At 41.7% G+C, this 20,209-nt stretch overlaps 2 protein-coding genes across 2 annotated transcripts in view; both read left to right on the top strand.

Annotated features, from left to right (window-relative positions):
* The first annotated feature begins 1 nt into the window (after position 1).
* LOC306735628 (cytochrome c oxidase subunit 7A2, mitochondrial-like) lies at positions 2–2,252 on the top strand. The gene is made up of 4 exons (XM_079217121.1): positions 2–215; positions 1,036–1,125; positions 1,727–1,811; positions 2,027–2,252. Exons 1-4 carry the CDS (start codon positions 198–200, stop codon positions 2,083–2,085), a joined length of 252 nt encoding a protein of 83 aa, XP_079073247.1. The 5' UTR covers positions 2–197; the 3' UTR covers positions 2,086–2,252.
* A 2,684-nt stretch (positions 2,253–4,936) lies between these two features.
* col12a1a (collagen, type XII, alpha 1a) overlaps positions 4,937–20,209 on the top strand; it is a gene marked incomplete at its 5' end in the record, with an annotated part of 53,846 nt that continues 38,573 nt past the window's right edge. Inside the window, 13 exons of the mRNA XM_079216522.1 lie at positions 4,937–5,006; positions 8,432–8,548; positions 8,660–8,803; positions 9,258–9,311; positions 11,016–11,279; positions 11,454–11,618; positions 11,833–12,006; positions 12,153–12,443; positions 12,565–13,167; positions 13,750–14,028; positions 14,122–14,397; positions 14,501–14,773; positions 19,376–19,645. Coding sequence (XP_079072648.1) covers positions 4,937–5,006; positions 8,432–8,548; positions 8,660–8,803; positions 9,258–9,311; positions 11,016–11,279; positions 11,454–11,618; positions 11,833–12,006; positions 12,153–12,443; positions 12,565–13,167; positions 13,750–14,028; positions 14,122–14,397; positions 14,501–14,773; positions 19,376–19,645 — 2,980 coding nt within the window. The remainder of the gene's footprint in view (positions 5,007–8,431; positions 8,549–8,659; positions 8,804–9,257; positions 9,312–11,015; positions 11,280–11,453; positions 11,619–11,832; positions 12,007–12,152; positions 12,444–12,564; positions 13,168–13,749; positions 14,029–14,121; positions 14,398–14,500; positions 14,774–19,375; positions 19,646–20,209) is intronic.

Here is a 20,209-nt window from a genome sequence, read left to right as displayed (position 1 = left end):
TTCTTCCCTTTTTTTTATTTATAATCATCGGTATTAATATCATTCCTATTATTATCAAATAGCACACTAGTTATAAGAATCTCACGCGACCGGAAGTAACATGTTCCCTAAAGGATTGTGGGAAATCAGACGGTCAGCGTTCGTCCTTGTGCGGTGCTTTTACCTCTTAGCTGAAGAAAACACAGACGTTTGTCAAAATGTATAGACAACTTATGGTAAGAGAGTTTATATTTACCGTAAAAATGTCCAGTTTTCTCATATTCACAAATTATCGTGGTTATTACGGCGTAATTATTATGTGAGCGCGTGCAAGGTTTTTGGAAAGACGAGTAACGGTCCTTAGTAACCTTTTTTAAATTAACTTAGCTCATTTAATTTACAGCAAGCCGTTGAAAGCGAGTCATAATTAAAATGCAATTAATTTAATATAAGAAATACATATATTGCACTGCATATGTTGTACCCCGCTGTTGTGTGTCTTTCACTCTTAACACCGTTGCCCTTTATGACGTGAAGCCAGAGCTAGCAACCTGATGAGTTACGCAACAAGTCGACTGAGGTTAAAGTGTGTGAGGTTTCCCTTTGGATGTCACGCACGTGGCTAAACACTGCGGGGTATCGATCTTTAACAGGTGTATCGATTTGCTCGTTTCAACTATCGTTAAACAAAACAAAAATCAATCGACCACTACAAACACCGGAGCCAGAGTTTTAAGAAACACGTGGTACGGTTAAAAGTATCAGGAAAGGTAAGTTATAATGAATGTAAGTAAGGCTGAATACAAGTAGCTACCGATTAGAAAAGCTAAATACTCATTTGAACTCTGTTTTGACCCACTCGGTTGCAGCTGTCTTTCATACACATGCTGTACTGAGCGGTGGCCAGCAGATGTCGCCATTTGGTATATTTTAAGGCTTTGAAACAATGCACCGTTTTTAGCACAATTGCTACAAAGTGGTTCACTGTTGTAGAATCTTTTATATCTTATAACTGTTTGAACTATAAAATCCTCCATTGTGTGTTTCTACCACCAGAGACTTCAGCAGCTTTCCAGGAGGACCATCACCAGCAGTGCACAAAGACAGATTGTTAACTCTGTGAAGGAAAAACAAAAACTGTTTCAGGTAGTGGGTCACCTGTGAACTAATGATCAAATCAATATCCCATCGGATCTTTGTATCAGTGTTTCAGGCACTCAAGTAATGATGTGCCTGTTTGACTTGACTTTTTAAACTACAGTTCCCAGTGTTTAAAGTGAGACAAATAATGTTAAAGTGTCTACTTTATTCCCAGGTTCTGGAGACATAATCTAATTTTTCCTGTTTGTAGCCTGACAGATAAGTATCAGTGGATGTCAAAACGACCTTCGGCTGGAGCTGGAGCTGGAGTTATACTGATTATGCTTGCAAGCTTCTAATTAAATATCCATTTCAAAATTAACGTTCCAATGTGGCAGGCTTTGCTGATCCATGCATAGCGCTATAAATGACTGTAGTCGTAGTTGACAAATGGCCTACACATGCTTCTAAATCCCAGAGCAAGCAAGTTTCATTGCATGGTTTACTGTATGCCACCACTTAATTGCTTTGGTTAACCAAAGATGAACACCACAAAAAAAATGTAATGGCATAGCAACAGAAACACATTAAGCAAAAGAGTCATAACCATACCCTTGAAGTAGAAATGTCTCTTTTAAATAACCCTATGCCGTCATTCTTTGAACAGGCGGATAACGGTATACCTATCCATCTGAAGGGCGGCTCGAAGGACGCTCTGCTCTACAGAGCCACAATCACTCTCACCGTGTTTGGTATGTTTGTCTGAGATTTAATGAGTCAGCTTCAATCCACATGTCTGACCTTTGTATAAAACCACATGTCATGCCGTGCAATGTTATTGCTGAAACTGACTTTGAAAGACAAATTACTGTAATTTCACGATGCATCATGAAGGGTCGTTTGAAGTCAGGATAATCAGCTTGTGTTGTATCTCCACATGTGTAATACTTGTCTGGTCTCTACACAGGGGCTGGATATGTAGTGTATGAGCTGTTTAGTGCGGCAATGCCCAAGAAGCCACAGTGAAAGAAGGCGGGACTTATTTATCTGATGAAACAATCATCACATGCTGTATAGTAATTCATCCACTCTGTGCTCAGATTTGTAATCTGGGAATCCAATCAATTATAGTATGTTTCATGTTTGAAATATTGAATGATTGTAAAAAAGAATGAGCTGCAAATAATAAAATATAGCCCATGTATGTCGTGAAATTGTGTCACTTTTTAAAACTTCTTGCTGTATATGTTTGGTACCAGCTTCATATTGATCTTACAGGAGTTAGGAGTTTTCCATAATCTTTACACAGAATATGAGGTTAGCAGGAGATTGCAGAAACTTGTGTATTTGTTTTACGGGATAAAATGGGATTTCCTTCACCAATCCAAACTTGCATCTAGTGCAGGTCTCTGGTTTGAACACGAGAGGGCAGCATAAACCAATCTGTTAGAAGCGCTCTAGTTGTGGCAATGAGAAGCAGGGTAAGTTGTTCCTGAAATACTTTGCTTTTCCCAACAAACAAACAAAAACAATTAAATATTAGGCTAAAATCATCACACTTGTATTTGTCTATGCATTATGATAAAAGGGTATTTTAACGTGGACGTATGTCCACGCTCAGATACCAATAGCAAAGGGGGTTTCTGTGTACTAAGTGATAAATTCGACTTTTATTTCCGTCGACATCTGAGTAAATACATTCTCTTAAGGTGGCCTATCATACATAACATACAACACTTCCCCTCCCGGTCTCGTTTGACCAGCTGTTTCCCCGCAGTGAAGTCACATTGGCACTGGAAACTGATTAAACCACCAGACCGAAAGAATGCAGGAAAAAAAAAAAGTAATTTCCAAACAGTGGATCGGTCCTAGCGGGGGACATTATGCATCAAGTGACAGGCAGAGAGGGTTTCGTAAGATGCCCAAAATCATGGTAAACTGAGAGTTGGGAACTGCCCCCACTATTAAGTAGCCGATGGTGGAAAGATTCTTCCCACTTGGAAAGAGAGCTTTTCCTTCTTGCACATCTGCTGGCGCAGCTTCAGTAGCCAAGGAGAGGAGAGAGGGGTCCAGCCGCAGCTCCTGAAAATCTCACTTTACTTTCCAGAGGAGAGGCTGCAAGCAGGCTGCGTTGCAATTTGGTCGGTCCAATTTTTTTGGGGGGTTTTAATAGGTGAGTTGACTAACTGTTATTTATTGTTTGAATGTTATTCACAAGAAATATAAATAATTAGTTTTTGTTATTTTGTACTTTTTGCGCGTTTTGCAGTATACTTGTACCGCTGTGGGGTCAGATGAACGACATTAAGATGAGTTAGATCACTTTTTTAACTTTTTTTAAAAACTTTTTTTGATAAGTTACTGTTTTAAAGATTTTAACCCTCAATCACGTTATTGAACCGAATTGAGGGGAAATGCCACCACATTGGTTTTAAAAGTGAAAGTGAAGCAGAGTCAATGTAAGGTATGGCCCCGCAGTGTTTCAGTAGTAAGTAAGGCAGACATATCTATCTATTGTGCTTTATTTTTTTATTGTAATTAGCAGTTCTCCAATTGTGTTCGAGGGGCCAAGGGAGTCCTTTCGGCCCCTGTAGCTGCAGTGTTGGTGCCTGTGCACCAGGCGGGGCGCACAGCCTGCGGAAGTTTACTGAGCAGAGTTCATCCCGCTGTGTAGGAATAGTTACCCCTTCATGGGATTCATTTCACTATGCTATTTAAATGCGCTGTGAGGCGACTTCTGGAACTGAATCTAACCCATTCATAAATAGATATCCTTATTTTAAGCGAAGCAAAGGAGTTAGGTATAAGCCTCAGACAAATGTATATGTGATTTGTTCAAAAGGAACATTAATCAAGATGCTCCTTAATGTTTTATATGAGTATGTACTCATATAAAACATTAAGGAGCATCTTGATTGCAGTTTTGATGAGTATAAAATATATGATGAGTTTTTGGGGACCATGCCTGGTAGGGCTGAAGTGAATGAGAGCCTCAGGTAAGACTGCACTGCATGCTGTGAGCTGCATAGCGACCCACTAGATCGATTGTGACAGCTCGTGGTTGTGAAAACAAACAGATGAACATGTGTTAAAAAATGTTTTTCATGTCACTACCTTCGGTAATATGCACCCCCAGGGTGTGGGAATCCATGGGAGCAGCAAGGTGTGGCCCTTGTTGTGCAAGGGAGTCGAGATGGAGCTTGCAGTCTGTCAAAATGGAGAGTAATGATTAAATAATAATAAGCTATTAAAATTTAATGCATTTAAGATCAAGCAAAAAACAACAAAAACAAACCTGTGGATTCACTGCATCAGAATCAGAAACCGTTTATTTGGCAGGAATGTTTACACAAACTAGGAATTTTTCTAGGTGGAAGGTGCAAACATTAGATATGAGACGTTAGACGAGACAAACAACAATAAACAATCAACGACAACAACAGTGCAATGATATTAAATCAAGTATAAGAGGTGCTCAGACAAGCAGATAACTTTAATGTAAGTGTATGTTAAAGTTAAAGTGACATGTGTGTTTAAGTTAAAGTGTATGCTAAGTGGCATGAGTGTTTAAATATGAAGTGTGCAAGGGGAGTGACCGGTAAGAGGAAAGAAAAGAATGAAAAAGAAAAAGAAATAGTCCGTTTCAAATACATTATAGGTAAGGGTAAGGGATGTTTATTGTCATTGTAAAAAACATACAACGTGTGTGTTATTAGTTAAGAGCAAACTGTCCGTTCTTCAGCTCCCTAAATCTGATTTAAAAAAAAAGAAGGTATCCCCTGCATGTGGTGCCTCCGGGTGCCATATGCAGCATTAACACATTTTCTCTCATTCCCCTCAGACTGATTGATGCTCTGCTGACCCTTCACAGCCAAACATGAAGATAGGGCTGTCGTTGGCCACAGCTGCCTTCCTCGCAGCCCTGCTGTGCTCCACAGAGGCTCAAGGTAATTGAAACCGCTTTGCAGCAGCCCACTCACATAAACTATCCCACTCTGTTTCTTTACCTCCTGCTTCTTTTCTTTCATCTATATATCTCCGCTGGTTCTCTATGTTACAGGGATTATTAGTTTTTCACTTCCATGTCAGAGAATCCTCATGGACGATGAACGCTTTCTATTGATAAACTGAATAAAGTCATCCTTGTTTTATGTGTATGCTATTTCACTGCGTGACTTTTGACTGACTGATTCTGTGATACTTGTCATGCTTTATCCCTCCTTTGTAGCGTATGTTGTCAGATTGATCCGTCAGGACTAATCACAGGCTTTGATGTCAAATCCAAATCTTTATCTCATTTATTTGTATTAAGCCTGTAATTGTAATCCTTTAAACCAAAACTTTAGGTGCAATTTTCTCAATCAGATACGGGAATATAAAATTTTTTTTAAAAAGCGCACCACTATGTTTATTACATTTCCAATTTTTAATTGAAATGCATTAAACAGCAGGGCACAGAGTTGAACAAAAGTCATTTCATGGCTAAATGTTTCCCCATAAATGTTTTTTGCCAAGCTGTTTCCTTTTTATGACTAGCCTTTGCACTTTTTCAAAGGAAAATGTGGAGGATTTCCAAGTCTTTGGTAATTAGGCATTGAAATGCTAGATTGCATATTTAAAACGTATTAGCCTGGGGTTGAAGTAGGATCTTGTAAACCTGTGTAAATCTGTGCAGTGGTTGTGGAACGGCTTTAGCAGCAAGTAAAGTAAGTCATTAGTAACTGCATTCATAAAATCAATATTTAAGACTTGTTTATTAAAGTAGCTGAATGTAATTGTGGTCGTCAGATAAAGTCAGATAAATGGAATTATCAAAGGAAATAGCAAGCACTTGAAAACTGTACTTAAGTGCCATACTTGAACAACTGTTACTTTCCATGTCTGATTTTGTGCTTATATATTACTGTTTTTGTAGCTATTAAATATGTCTGTCTGTACATGTCACACAAGCCAACATGTCATAGACGGTTAACCGACATAATGGCAAATATGGAAATATGGTATGGAAACCCGCTGATTTTTCCTATTAAAAGCTCCCTGGCGGCGTGAGAGGAGTCGAACGTCTACTCTCACATATCTCCACCAACGGAATGGAAAGATGAAATACGAGAATAGCAAATTAATCCTCAGACAGCACAAAGACAAAGAGCCTTTCTGGGGCTTCTTTGCGGGCATTCGCAAAAAACGCTGAGTTGCAATACATATGGAAAGTTAATATGAAGTAATGTTTAATGTCAGCACATGTTGAGGAATTACTTTGGCATCTGTCCTGCCTCTTTGGGAGAGTCGGTGTTCTTTCCTCCTCTTCTTGGTCTCTCCTCCTGGCAGCGGCTCAGGCCAGGATAGCTGGCTGCCCGGTGGTTGAGGCTCCCAACACAACAGTAGCCAGACTCTGGCCCTTGGGAGCAGGAGGGGTCCTTTATTAGGACATGTTGGGACAATCCATAAAACAAGAGCAACCGCAATGTCCAAACAACATACCAGAGATGTTTAGTTTGACATAACCACTTTTGTTTTCCTTAAGTATATTCTAAAACTAGGAGGCTGTGGTGAGATGAAATTGCAACCAATTGAAATGCTCATAACATCTTGTGGCAGCTGCGGATTGCTCGTCGAGGTGAAACCTCGTCTGAAACATTTTTTTCTGAATTTCTCAATTCACCATCCATCGCTACTTGCAACCCACCATAAACTTCTACACACACACACACACACACACACACACACCCACACACACTTCCATTCCCCTTACCATTCTCGGTGTTGAAGATGAGTACTCGCGGAGAAATCAGGTGGAGCGCGGCCCATCGGGGCTCCTTGAGTTGATAAGTCAGGTTGGTGATCCTCCAATCTCAGTTTTTAATCATTTGGTGGGCTCCTGTTTGTCATCTGCCTGTGCGTTCCATGTGTCCCAAGCTATGGCTTCCTCCTCAAAGTGTATTTTACAATGATATTCTTGCCTCCCATGGCACTCTTGTTCTACTTTACAGCGAGCATGAACCCCCATGGCAGTCTAAAGCATGACTCACTGACCTCACATCACCCCCATCATGGACCGTACCACTGTGCGTGAAGTCAGGCTCACCTCATTAACATCTCAAATTTCTAAATTCACCTAATTCATCACGTCCTTTCTTTGCGTCGAACACTAATTTGCTATATAATAAAGTAAGTTTTTGCATGAAACAAGACTTTAGTTGAGGTCATTTTCGATTTGAATGACGAAATCCAGACACACATTGAAAACTAACCATAGGATATTTTTAAATGAAAGTGTGTAACTTAATGAAACATGCATTTGGTACTTTTAGATCCAGCTCTAACTGCTATGCATGTAAATGAAACATACTAAATAATAGCACACTTTTACTCATACCCTCTATCCCTCTTCCTCGACTGGGTATCCTAGAAGCTGTAAAAATGAATATCATTATAAAATATGTTTGTCATCTCTGTACATGGAAACTACCATCCAGTCAGTCAAAGTTGTTGAGCCAAACAACTTTCTCATGTACATGATGCATGACGCTGTGATCAAGTCCGCTCCACGTGAAGGTGTGTGGCCTTGTCACACTGTATGTGTCTCCTTAAATGTATGTATTATTATGGTCCTTCTGAACAGTCTTTTGAGTGTCCAAAGTAATTTTTTTCTTCTCATGCATTATGCTGCCAATGAAAAAGTACACAAGGGTCTCCATCGGCGAATTGTGTATTCTTTTTAAAAGGTTTGCAATGGATGTGTGCCACTCACTCGTGTAAAGAGTTTGAACCAAATAAACACTTTTCGTCTTTGAAATATGTTTATATACAACGTATATATAACATATGGTGTTCAATTTTGTCAAGAGCTACGTCAACAACTATATGGCAAACTAGATTCCATTGTATAATCGTGTGTTACTGTTGTATTTTGTCATGCGGAGATCAACTCCACCGTGAAAGCGGCTGAGTGTTGTCGGGGCATGCGTTGTTGTAATGACTGCACTCAGCATGTGTTGGATGGTTCTCTCAGTGTTTGCACTTTGGTAGAGTTTGTGTGGAGTCGTGTATGCCAGTGCTTGAGTTGCTGGCCCACCTTGGTTGAGCAACTCAAACAAACGCCATTTTACTCCAAAATGGCTTCTCACACTTTTTCAATGTTGTTACGTGTTTCTTAACTCGTCACCCCTCACAAATGGACGTCAGTGTCACGTGTCTGTCCCCCAACAACGAAACAAAAAGTCCACTTCAGTCATGAAGTGTTTGTCGTTGGGATCAATGTGAATGCCTGATTTCAAAATGTCTGAATTGGATTTGTTCATCAATATAATCACATTTATACAGGTGTTTTGTATTTGTTGTAATTTAACAGTGTTTCACCTCTTATTTGCAGTGGAACCCCCCTCAGACTTGAAATTTAAAATTCTAAATGAGAATTCAGTGGAAATGTCATGGACGAGACCCTCGTCAAGTATAGAGGGCTTCAGACTACAAGTTGTATCAGATGCAGGTCAGTATGCGAGTCAGCCCTTACATTATGTACGTGATCTGAACCCAACAGTGCACACACACACACAGTTTATACACACACATTGATTTACCGTTACAATTCTTCTTCTAGATGAACCGGTCAGAGACTTTACTCTTGATCCCTATGCCACTTCGACCTCAATCACTGACCTGACCCCTGACTTGGACTACTCGGTGTCCATAAACTCCTATTATGGGTCTGAGGAGAGCATTCCCATCTTTGGACAACTGACCAGTAAGTGCATCTTTCACAGCGAGTTCATTTATATTGTTACTCATTAATGTAGACAGTTACTTTTGCACACTTGGTACACTTATATCCAGCAATTCCATTGTCTTCTTATTCATTTTATATGCAGATTTTCATCATTAAGAATACATTAGTATACTTATTATCACTAATTATCACTATTATCACTCCTACAACACAGGGATAACATTTGGAGTATATCTTATTCCATGTAGTATTTTCTATCCACGAGCCGAAGGAAAGTATGGAGGAATCACATCTGTTTACTGACTCCTGCTCACTGTTTATAGCTAATGCAGCATAACGATATGTGTTTGTGTGAATGTGGTTTGGATCCTGTCGACCGGCTTTTATGATGTGTTCAGTCTCTTGCCTTTCAAGCACACAGTGAGGCAGGTAACGTGCGGCGCTAACTCACCGAGTGTTTCCTGTGTTTCAGTCCAGTCCAGTAACACCACTGGACGGGTCAGGAAGCCACCGACAGAATCAATCAGTGAGTATGTTTAAAAAATCGGAACAGTGCCGGTTCTCCATGGTTTTTTCCCCCCATTTCAAAATATTTTTCTCCCACGGAATAATTTGGTCAGGCATACATTTTACCTTCTGTTCGGGTTGTCAGTGGGTAAGCAGACGGGGACTGCGAGGGCACACGTTGGCTCCTATAATTAAAACCAGTCAAAAAAAAAGGAAAAGAAGGCTTGAAGCTAGGAGACACGTGTTGTTTTATGCCTCATTGAGTCTGGGGTGGGGGGAGAATGATGTATTCATTGTGCCACCTGGAGGCAAGTGCTTTCCCTTACTGAAATATGTGGCAGTTCTTACAATGATGTCAAACTGTCATCTGCTCATCTCGTGAGACCAGTCTGTGTGCATTTCCAAGCTGTGGATTCTTCTGGAAACTATACCCACACTTCCAGATTCTGCGAAAACCCTATTCATTGTAGGGTCCCCTAATTAGGGTTACTTATTTTCTGCATAAATATGATCAAAAGTCAAGAGTCTGAGCAAAAAATGACTCCTCGATCGCTCCCCAAGTTTTTTTTTGTATTTTTGGTGCCTTCCCATCATGCCACAGAGTAATGCTGCACCTCTCTAGAAAGATTAAGACCTAAAGCACCCACATCTGCAATGATAATCACAAGATACACAAGCCATGACATGTTTTGAAGCATTTTCAGTCCCAAAACCGTGTTTTTCGGTTCAGAAATAGAAAAATGACCTATTTTGACCTGAATCTTGGTCAAACCATTAGCTATGTGTATTTCAAATGAGAGTCTGGTTTCATTTGTGTCATCTGATGCACTTTCAGACGAGTCTGAGAACCAATGAGATCGCAGGACCTCGAAAAGCAGGAAACAAAACTCTGGTTCTTGCTTCGCAGCCAGAGACTCCAATAATCACACAGTGCTCTCACTACTGTGGATGAGAAGTTAGTAGTTTTAGTTTTGAAAAAACACATTTGAAAAATGGGGCGCGGGCTAATGAGGTTAAGCACTCTTTCACCACAACCCACATTGTTTGACTAAACCACACATTGATGCCAACCTTTTCAACATCAGTCAGGGAATTCTGAGAAAAAATGATGCCCTTATATGAAGGGGGCTTATGAGATGTGAGGAACCATTTTAGAGTCAATGAGACCTAGGGGATATGAGGATTAAAGTCCATCCACATAAACCCTGCCAATTATTCCAATAGTCATCTTAAAATGTTCCAGAGAATTTCATCTATGATTTAATGCCCTGTAGGATTTAAAAGTATAAAAGTGAACATTGCTGGTGGAACCTCTGCTATATGTTTAGTCTAAAGAGTCTAATTTTTGCCTCTGTTGGAATTACTATACCAGCCCACTGTTTGGCAATGGCTGATATTTCCTTTGATGCCAGATTGCATATCTTTGAGCCATCCAACTCACTGTCAAGTACTTTATTGTATTTAGACAGACAGGAGAAAAAATGGTCCAGTGTAAAAAATATAGTTCCAAGGCCAAGCTGTTTCTGCACATTTCTGGCTTGGAAATTGTTTTTAATTTGAGACATTATGGATGTGCTTTTTCTGCATTTCAAGATTTTACACCAATTATTAAACAGTGGTAAAACTTCAACTTTTCCTAATCTGGCACAACCAAAAGCTGCAACATAATTGTTTAATGGTCCTTTTCTTGGCTGACTCTTATTTCTCCACCCTCTTTCCCCAGAGTGTTCGGTCAGTGCAATAGCAGATTTGGCTTTTCTGGTGGACGGCTCATGGAGTGTGGGTCGAGAAAACTTTAAGCACATCCGTAGTTTCATCGCCGCCCTGGCAGGAGCCTTCGACATTGGCCAGGATAAGACCCGGGTGGCCGTGGTTCAGTACAGTACAGACACCCGCACAGAGTTCCCTCTCACCCGTTACAACAGAAGAGGAGAGCTGCTCCAAGCCATCAACAACCTGCCATACAAAGGGGGAAATACAATGACAGGTAAGGTGTTTATGACAGAAGGAGGAACACAGATACAAAGGCGTTCATTTGTAGATTCTTTACGCTGCTTTAATTGAGCCAACATGGGTTTTCAAGGCTATTGGTGATTTTAATTGCGCTGGAAATCTGAATATTATCTTAAATTAAAAATGCAACGCACATTTCTGTCTTAAGGTGATGCCATAGACTACCTGCTGCAAAACATCTTTACGGAGGCAGCTGGATCCAGGAAAAGTTTTCCTAAGGTAGCCATGATCATCACTGACGGAAAATCCCAGGACCCAGTGGAGGAGTATGCTAAAAGGCTTAGGAACATTGGAGTGGAAATATTTGTCCTAGGTATGGTTTATTATTCAGTGTTTTGTTGACTAGTACTTTTCCATGTAATAGTCTGCCTGTTCTTGGAAACTATTTTATTTTCCATTGATTGTTCATATCCATATTTGACTTGGTATATGTGAAGTACTTTTAATGTTTCTATTATATAACATCTGCAATGCAGCCACTGAGTGGAGAACGTATGAGTTGATGTTGTTCACATTTTCCACCTCAGGTATCAAAGGAGCAGATGAGGATGAGCTAAGAGAAATGGCCTCCACACCTCACAACAAACATGTGTACAATGTTCCCAACTTTGACTTGATCCAAGAGGTGCAGAAAAAGATTATCACTGAGGTGTGCTCCGGTGTTGACGAGCAGCTCGGCTCACTGATCAGCGGGGATGAAAGTAAGTAAAAAGATCTTCATCATATTGGGTTCTATGGTTTTGACACAAAACTGTCATTGTAAACACACCGCCAAGCAGACATTGTGATGCTGAATACATCTTGAAAGTTCACGTAATAATACATTTCCTGCATTTCCCCTCCCCAGTGGTGGATCCAGCCTCTAACCTGCAGGTCACACAAATGGCATCTAAATCAATGAGGGTGACATGGGATGCCTCCCCGGGTGATATCACAGGCTACAAGCTCACCCTCAACCCCATGCTACCTGGAATGAAACGCCAAGAGCTCTACATTGGGCCCAAGCAGACATCCATCAATGTCCGTGACCTTTCTCCAGAGACCGAGTATGAGATCAGCCTCTATGCCCTCAAAGGTCTGACTCCTAGTGAACCCACCACAGAAATGGGGAAGACCCAGCCTGTCAAAGTGTCAACAGGTAATACATTTGTGCATGTCATCTTTCCTTGACTATTCTCAGATATACTCAAAGTTCCTCACTTGTTATTCTTTATCATGGAAGTCATATAAAACCATCATAATCTTTTGTCTTTTGGCAGAGTGCTCTCTGGGAGTGGATGTGCAGGCTGATGTGGTCCTACTGGTTGACGGCTCTTACAGTATTGGATTACAAAACTTTGCCAAAGTCCGTGCCTTCTTGGAGGTTCTGGTCACTTCTTTTGACATTGGACCCAACAAGGTTCAGATTAGCTTGGTCCAATACAGTCGCGATCCACACACTGAGTTTGCCCTCAACACCCACCATGACATTAATGCTGTTGTCAAAGCTGTGCGCACGTTCCCCTACCGTGGAGGCTCCACTAACACTGGCAAGGCCATGTCCTATGTCAAGGATAAGATCTTCATCACTAACCGTGGAGCGAGACAGAATGTGCCCCGTGTCATGGTCCTGATCACAGATGGAAAGTCATCAGATTCCTTTAAGGATGCGTCAATCGGCCTGAGGAACAGTGATGTGGAGATCTTTGCCGTTGGTGTGAAGGATGCAGTGAGGTCAGAGCTTGAGGCCATTGCTAATGAACCATCAGACACTCATGTCTATGAGGTGGAGGACTTTGATGCTTTCCAGAGGATCTCCAAGGAGCTGACTCAGTCCATCTGTCTGAGGATTGAACAGGAGCTGCTCAACATCCAAAAGAAAAGTAAGTCAGAGGATAGAATATCTAAACCCAATAACTATGCTGAGGAGTGCAGCCACATAATATGCCCATTGGATGACTACCATTGGCTAAGTCTGGTAGTACCTTCAGGTTGGTCCATACTGTCTTTATTAGACACTGTAACATCTGATCAATGTCAGTTGGCGACGTCTTCATGAATTGGTATAATGTCAAATAGCCAATGCAATCAAGAAGAAGGGAAACACAGCAGTATGATATCTAGTAAATTGCTGTAAGGCGAGGCAAGGCGAAACTTTATCAACTCACTCGACCATTACCTGCCAATAAACATACCACAAAGCCACATCAATGCTTCTTGAATGAGACAATGTAACAAGGTTACAACAATGTGTTGCTTTTCATTGCTGCCAGTAAATGAAGGTAATGTCCATGACCAAGGCAGAGAGGAGGAAGGAATAAAATATAGCCATCAAAGACTGATAAATCTCACAAACTGACATTATAATAATAACATTTATAATAATTTGAAATGTTGACATGTTTAGGGCCTGTGCTCTGCCTTTTAATGACAGACATTCATAACAAGGAACTTTTTATTTTCAGGTCTGCTTCCACCCAGAGACTTGGTGTTTTCCGAGGTTACCTCCAGAAGCTTCCGTACCACCTGGATAGCTCCAACTACCAAGGTCATGGGTTACCTGGTGCGTTTCCGCAAGGCTGAAGATGTCACTGGAGACTACATTTCCATGGCAGTGTCTGATGATACCACCACAGTCGTCCTGCCTCATCTATTCCCCATCACCCCCTATGAGGTCAACGTCTTTGCTCAGTATGAGAAAGGAGACAGTTTTGCATTGACTGGTGAAGAGATCACTCTGGATGGTAAGAGAGATTTAGTTGGACCTTAACCAATGTACCAAAATTCCGCAATAGTCATCAAAAATAAAATATATTAAAATATTCTCCCCTTTTCAGAGAAAGGGACTGTCCGAAACCTACGAGTTACAGAGGAGACAACCAACACCTTCAGGGTGTCATGGCAAGCTGCTCCAGGTCCGGTCATCAGATATCGCCTTACCTATGTCCAACTGAATGGTGCTGGGGAAACACTGGAGGCCCAAACCATTGGATCAGAGACTAACATAGTTCTCCAAGAGCTTTTCCCCATTACCACCTACCGTGTGTCTGTGTCTGCTGAATATGCCACAGGCGTAGGAGATGAGATGCAAGTCGATGGAACCACCAAAGAAGGTGAGTCAGAAAAACGACGTCTTTGGCAAATAGCTATGTGAAACTTGTGTTTCCGCACAATGGATATGTATAAGTGTCCGATAATTTTGTTATTGGCTTTCAGTCCGTGGCTCTCCTCGTGACCTCCGCGTGTTTGACGAGACCATATCCACAATGAAACTGGCATGGGAGGCTGCTCCAGGAAACGTTCTTCAGTACCGCATTGCTTTCAAACCTGCCGAGGGCGGAGAAAGAAAGGAGATATCCGTCAAGGGAGATAATACCCAGGCGGTGCTGAAGAACCTCCAACCAGCCACTGAATATGAGCTGTTTGTTAGTGCTCGCTACTCTTCTGGTTTGGGTGATCCTCTTCTGGGCACAGGAACCACCTTAGAAGGTAAGGAAGAACGTCTCACTGCTAATGCCTAATTTGAACCCTTTGAAGCATGGTTGAACTATTTCTATAGCCAGCGTGTGACAGCAATGTGAAGCATGCTTTGTGGCTCTGGGCTCAGCAAGTGGGTACTGCTGAGTGGGCAAATTCATTATTGTGTAAGCAAACTCTGAGATTTAGGCATCCATATGTATTGTATTTATAGTTGTTGTTTATTTTGTATTAACATTATGATATCCTGCATGATATAAAACTACTGACATTAGGTAATCTGTCCAAGTTCATCCAAAATGTATTATCTGGTATATCTCACCAGGAAGTTGGGCTATTATTTAGCAAGGTTGGTTGAGTAAATGGGCCATGGTTAGAGGGGAAAAGACAGGAATGTGGCAGTTGTAATAATTTGTTTGGCATAGAATGAAGAGCATTGAGATGGAAATGGGTGTGTGATGTTTGTGAACCTGGAGAACTTATGAAATGGTTTGGAACATACTTTGACAGCCATATGCCTGCTAGTAGAAGCTATACGTCTTGGCCTGTCTGGGACAAAGAATGTATTGTTTTACTGTGGTTTATAAGACATATGGAGGATATTTGATCCTTACCGGCAATATAAGTTAATATTCTATTTTTTATGTGGAATTAATGATTGTTCGGTACACCTAAACACCTTTAACTAAAAGCAATGAGACAATTCTGGGTTTGAGTATCTTTTTCCTGTCTTTAGCTGTTTAAAGTCATCTGAGTCTGAGTGGGAAAAGAGATTGTTGTAATGTCACACCGCCAGAAAGGAAATCAAAAAGATCTCTTTTGAGAGAGATGGGGGGGTTAGGGGGCCTCGCTCTGGTGGGACAAAACAACAATCAAGGTACTGTATCCCACAGAGGAGAACATCTCTGGCTTTCAGTCAGTTCAGTTTATGGCTGAAAAACCAGTAAACTGTGTATGAAAGGAAAAGAGCTTAACTGGCCATGTATACGATTATAGGGATGAGTTACCCCCACGATGCTGTACTGTAAGGAATGGTCTTTGGTAGGTTGTGCATCAGAATGAAGATCATTTGAGGATCAGAGCAGCAAAAGAAGAAAAAGGTTACTTTTCTTTATTCAACCTTTTGTGTGCCAAGATGAAAGCAGCAGCCGATGTCTGTCTATAATCGTGTCCATGCGTAACTCAACCTGAAATGGATTCCTCTTTGACAGCAGTTTGAGCCCATGAATACATCAAAGCTGTTTTATTCGTCATAATAGCAAGAGTGGAGTTCTTGTTCCTTGATGTCGCCTCCTTACTCCTAACACAGTAGTGAGGTCCTCAGTGCCGGTCATGTTCCTATTTTACAGGGACATTTATAGCAGACCACATGGATCTGGGCACTAGATTATTAACTAGGAGGACTTTGGCTCATACTTTTCAACGATTATTTAATATCTGAAATAATGCTTTGTGTACATTCTGGCAACTGCAAGACTTCGAAAAAGAAATGTTAGTTTTGCTGTGTTTTCCCCTGTTCCCACATTGACCAAAGGGCTTGGTTTTGATTATAGAGTTAGTTTCCACTTGTCAAATCTGTGCTGTCATCAACCATACTCCCCCACAGGAAAAAGTTTCATGACAAAGCATTTTGTTTAGCCAGCACTATTACACTGTCATGACGTCAGCAGGCCCCCACACTGATCTCATTGTTTTGAGTGCCACTCACTTTGAGTGACCCTCTCTGTGAAGTCCACGTAGGCGAGACCTGGAAGAGAGTGGCTTGCACAAAGCTATCCCTTGTGACTAACAGTGGATGGTAGCCAATACAGAAGCCTTGAGTAGGACTGAATTTAAACATCCTGAAATGACTCAGAAGGAGGACAGAGAAGGTGTCAAAGTGAATGCTTAGTCGAACATCCCAACTGTGGATAATATAGACAAACATGGCGAAATTATTTACTTAAGAGGGAGGTTTATTCAGCGCGTGGAAGACGTTACCTAAGAGGACCTTGAAGGCTGTGTGAACTGTCTGTCTGGTCACAGGGAGAACTGTCTGTTCTCATTCCAGGGAGGGGCAACAGACAGGCAGAGGCAGAGAGATGTGGCGAGGATGAGTAAAAGAAAAAAGGGCTCTTCAAAGTGTGAGCCAGAATGCCTCAGAGCGGATAAAAAGCTCAGCCTGTAACTGAGAGCCCACAACTGTAAAGGCCCTGAAGCAGCCAATTTGACCAATACCTCAAATAATGAACTACTTGCATGACACAGCAAATGTTTTCACGTGTGCTAGAGGGAATTCTTTGTACTATCTTTAACGCGGACAGCAGCACAACAGCAGGTGAAATTGTAGCATCTTGCTTTGATTTCCTCTTAAACTGACGCCTTCGGGAACGTCCAGGCGGTGCCAGGCTCGTTCAGCGGTACCGCCAGACTGTTTTTCTCCACCACTCGAAAGGTCTTTTGAAGTAATGAGGGCCAGAGACAGACAACATTGGCACAGAGACACTGCAGGTTTCAGCTTTGCGGCTCAGATGTATGTCTCAGTGAACCAAGAGCAATAAAGTAAGGAAAATTTGAAGCGGGATGCCAGTGCTGAGATGGCACTTGGAGGGAAAGATGTATTTCCTGCAGTGATTTTGGAGGAGTTTACAGTGAATACTAAGACTGTGTAAGTCAGAATTAACAGGGCCTTGTCTGACTATCTGGTTCCAAGATTGCAAATAAAGAGATATAGTGGTTTAATGGGATGAGCCATGTGAAACCATTTGGATCATTTCCAATGCAGGAGCTCGCAGTGTTTCCTGTGCCTTTTGTTTGCCGGCGGGCGTTTTGATTTGCAGTCATTTGTATTTTTCAAGCTTCAGACGTCTTTGGCTGCAGATGTGAAGGTTATGTCAGCACATGCCCTGCAGGAAATCTCTTCGCTGATCTTCAGTTGTGTCATATGTGGTTTTCTAGAGATGTGGGTGAGGCTGTAATGTGAATATGTTTGTTTGATCTGCTCCTGTCCAAGGTTGTAATTTGAGTGTATCATTCTCCTTGAAGGGTAGGGTGCAGTTTGGGTCAGGTGGGGGGTAAATAAGGAGATCCAGAGGGTCTTTGTTAGCATGCAATTATATTGTATTGTTATTTGTTATTGCATTGCCATTATATTGCTTGTAGACACATCTCTATTTAAATACATACGCCTTTGTAATGCTTTTTATTTAACAAACATGAAGCTGGAATTCAAAATGTAAACTGCAACCAAACATCAAATAAATAAAAAAGTAAACTGATACAGTGATATTATGTAAACGCATAATATTACATGCAAACCGAAGCTTTTAGGCTGTGGACCATGTGTTTCATGTATGTGGGCTTTGCTCCAAGAAATGGCCCCTTCTCTTTAGCTCGTCTGCGAGCACTGATGAAAAGTGAGCCACTGTCTGCAGAAGTCATTATCTTGTGATCCTTTCGCCCTCGATCCACACACAGCCGGAAAAGTCAGTCACGTTTATTCCTTTGCCTTTGGCAAGCATAACCCCTTTTTGATGGAATGATGGAATGAAACGGGTATTTATAAGTGGCCACAATGTTTTCATGGTCCTCCAAAATCTGGAACTCTTCATTAGTTTGTGGTCGTGGCCATCGCTCTTCATATCTGGCCCCCGCGCTCAAGGTGCAGATCGCTTGGCAGGCGGCGGCGCTGCTGTTATTTCTGTTCCGATCAGTTTCTAGTTCACAAATAGGTGGATGTTGAGAAGGACTCGGAAAGGTGATAGAGAGACATAGTGGCTACCTTTTCTGCTTTTTTTTCCCATTATTTTTTTCAAAATGATTATGCATTGCACCGAGGGAGATTTGTGATTCATCACATTTGGTGAGGTTTGATTAACGATGCGGTTTGAGATAGACCACCCAGATGCACTGCTCTGCCTGTGATTATATTGCCATTAGGTGCTGGCATGTAGGGCCTTAGGGCCTTGATTCAGGATCAGGATTCCGGAGGTTGTGTGCGAGTCTATGTGGCAGAGTGTCCTCCTGCGGTCGATGAAGCTCCTCTATATGGAGTTTGTCTCAACATGGGTATCCCTCTAAGCCAAGCATGGCCTCTCAAGAAAAGTGATTGAAGGAGAGTGAAACATCTGCAATAGTAGCAAACACACTTTTGTGGATCGGGTTTCTTCTGTTTCGATGGAAAATTGAAAGTGCAGCCGGGAGAGGCGCTGAGGATATGTGACTTCTGATTAGTTTTGCAGAGATTTTTCCAGCACTCTCTGATTGTGAAGGGAGAAAATCAGGTTGTTCAAACAGATCCTGAGGGGTTAAAGTAGAGACAAATGAGGGATTGGTCATGGTTTATCGCTGGGGTTTTTAGTTTTTTCCCTTTTGTGTCTCGCCCACTTCCTCAAACCTCTATAAACCTGCATTAGAAATCAACACCACCTGCTCCCTAAAGCCTTTTTGTACTAACACTACCATCTTAGTTCAATTATTGTGCATTGGAGCAACTCAAATCAAAGAAAAACCTCATGAAATCCTTCAGGTAAACAAAAGTAAAGCTGTTGTGCTACTTATTTCCAGTTTCCATATCCATTAAGCACACGCTGACGGGCTCTGTTTCTAATGCTTTCCCTCTTCCTTCCTCCACAGAGCTTGGTTCACCCAGAGACTTGGTGACCAAAGACGTCACCGACACAAGTTTTGCTGTGTCTTGGGCCGCGGCACCCGGCAACGTTCGGCAGTACCGGATCAGGTGGAAGTCTCTCTTCACGGAAGAGACTGGGGAAAAGACGATACCAGGAGACGCCACAGACACAGTCCTTGAGGGCCTCACCCCAGAGACACGCTATCAGGTCTCTGTGTTTGCTGGCTATGGCCGTGGAGAGGGTCAGCCATTAGCTGGAGAAGAAACCACAGATAGTAAGTTCCAACCGATACACTTATTCCCTACTTTTGCTCCCGTCTTTTCTTGGTATTTTTCCAATGCTACTCCCGTCTTGGATTTAGCTAGAAAGTGTGAAGCCGAGGTAAGTGTGATTTAACTCTATGAACATAGAAGCCATAAACACTCTATGACCACAAAGGGACAATTGCACGTTTTCTTTTTCCACGTCTAGCTGTTAAGAAGATCATTTTGAAAGCCAAGAATTCAAGTTGAGACGTCCTAGTCATAAACACATGCTAAGCTTTAACGTTTCATATGCCTGTCGTTTGGCTTTAAGCTCCATTTTATTTGGTGTGGTGTAGAAATAGAGGTCTGTCAGTGCCAATTACTGTTCTACTCATTCTGTTAGGAGATAGCGTCAGAGCTGTTGGCGTTCGCGTGAGCCATCAAGAATATAGAGTCTTCGAGTGCACATCTTTATGACTGTGCGCGTGTGTTATATGTACGTTCAGAGGTGACGTAATGTCCAGCACACCTGCGGATGGTTTTCATGGGAGATTCAGGACATATAGACCCCTGGCCTCTCCCTTGTTAGACTA

The sequence above is a fragment of the Taurulus bubalis genome (genome assembly GCF_910589615.1).
Source record: "Taurulus bubalis genome assembly, chromosome: 4".
Taxonomy (NCBI): Eukaryota; Metazoa; Chordata; class Actinopteri; order Perciformes; family Cottidae; genus Taurulus; species Taurulus bubalis.
Note: the sequence above shows the minus strand (reverse complement) of the source record. Positions and strands in the feature narration are given on the sequence as shown.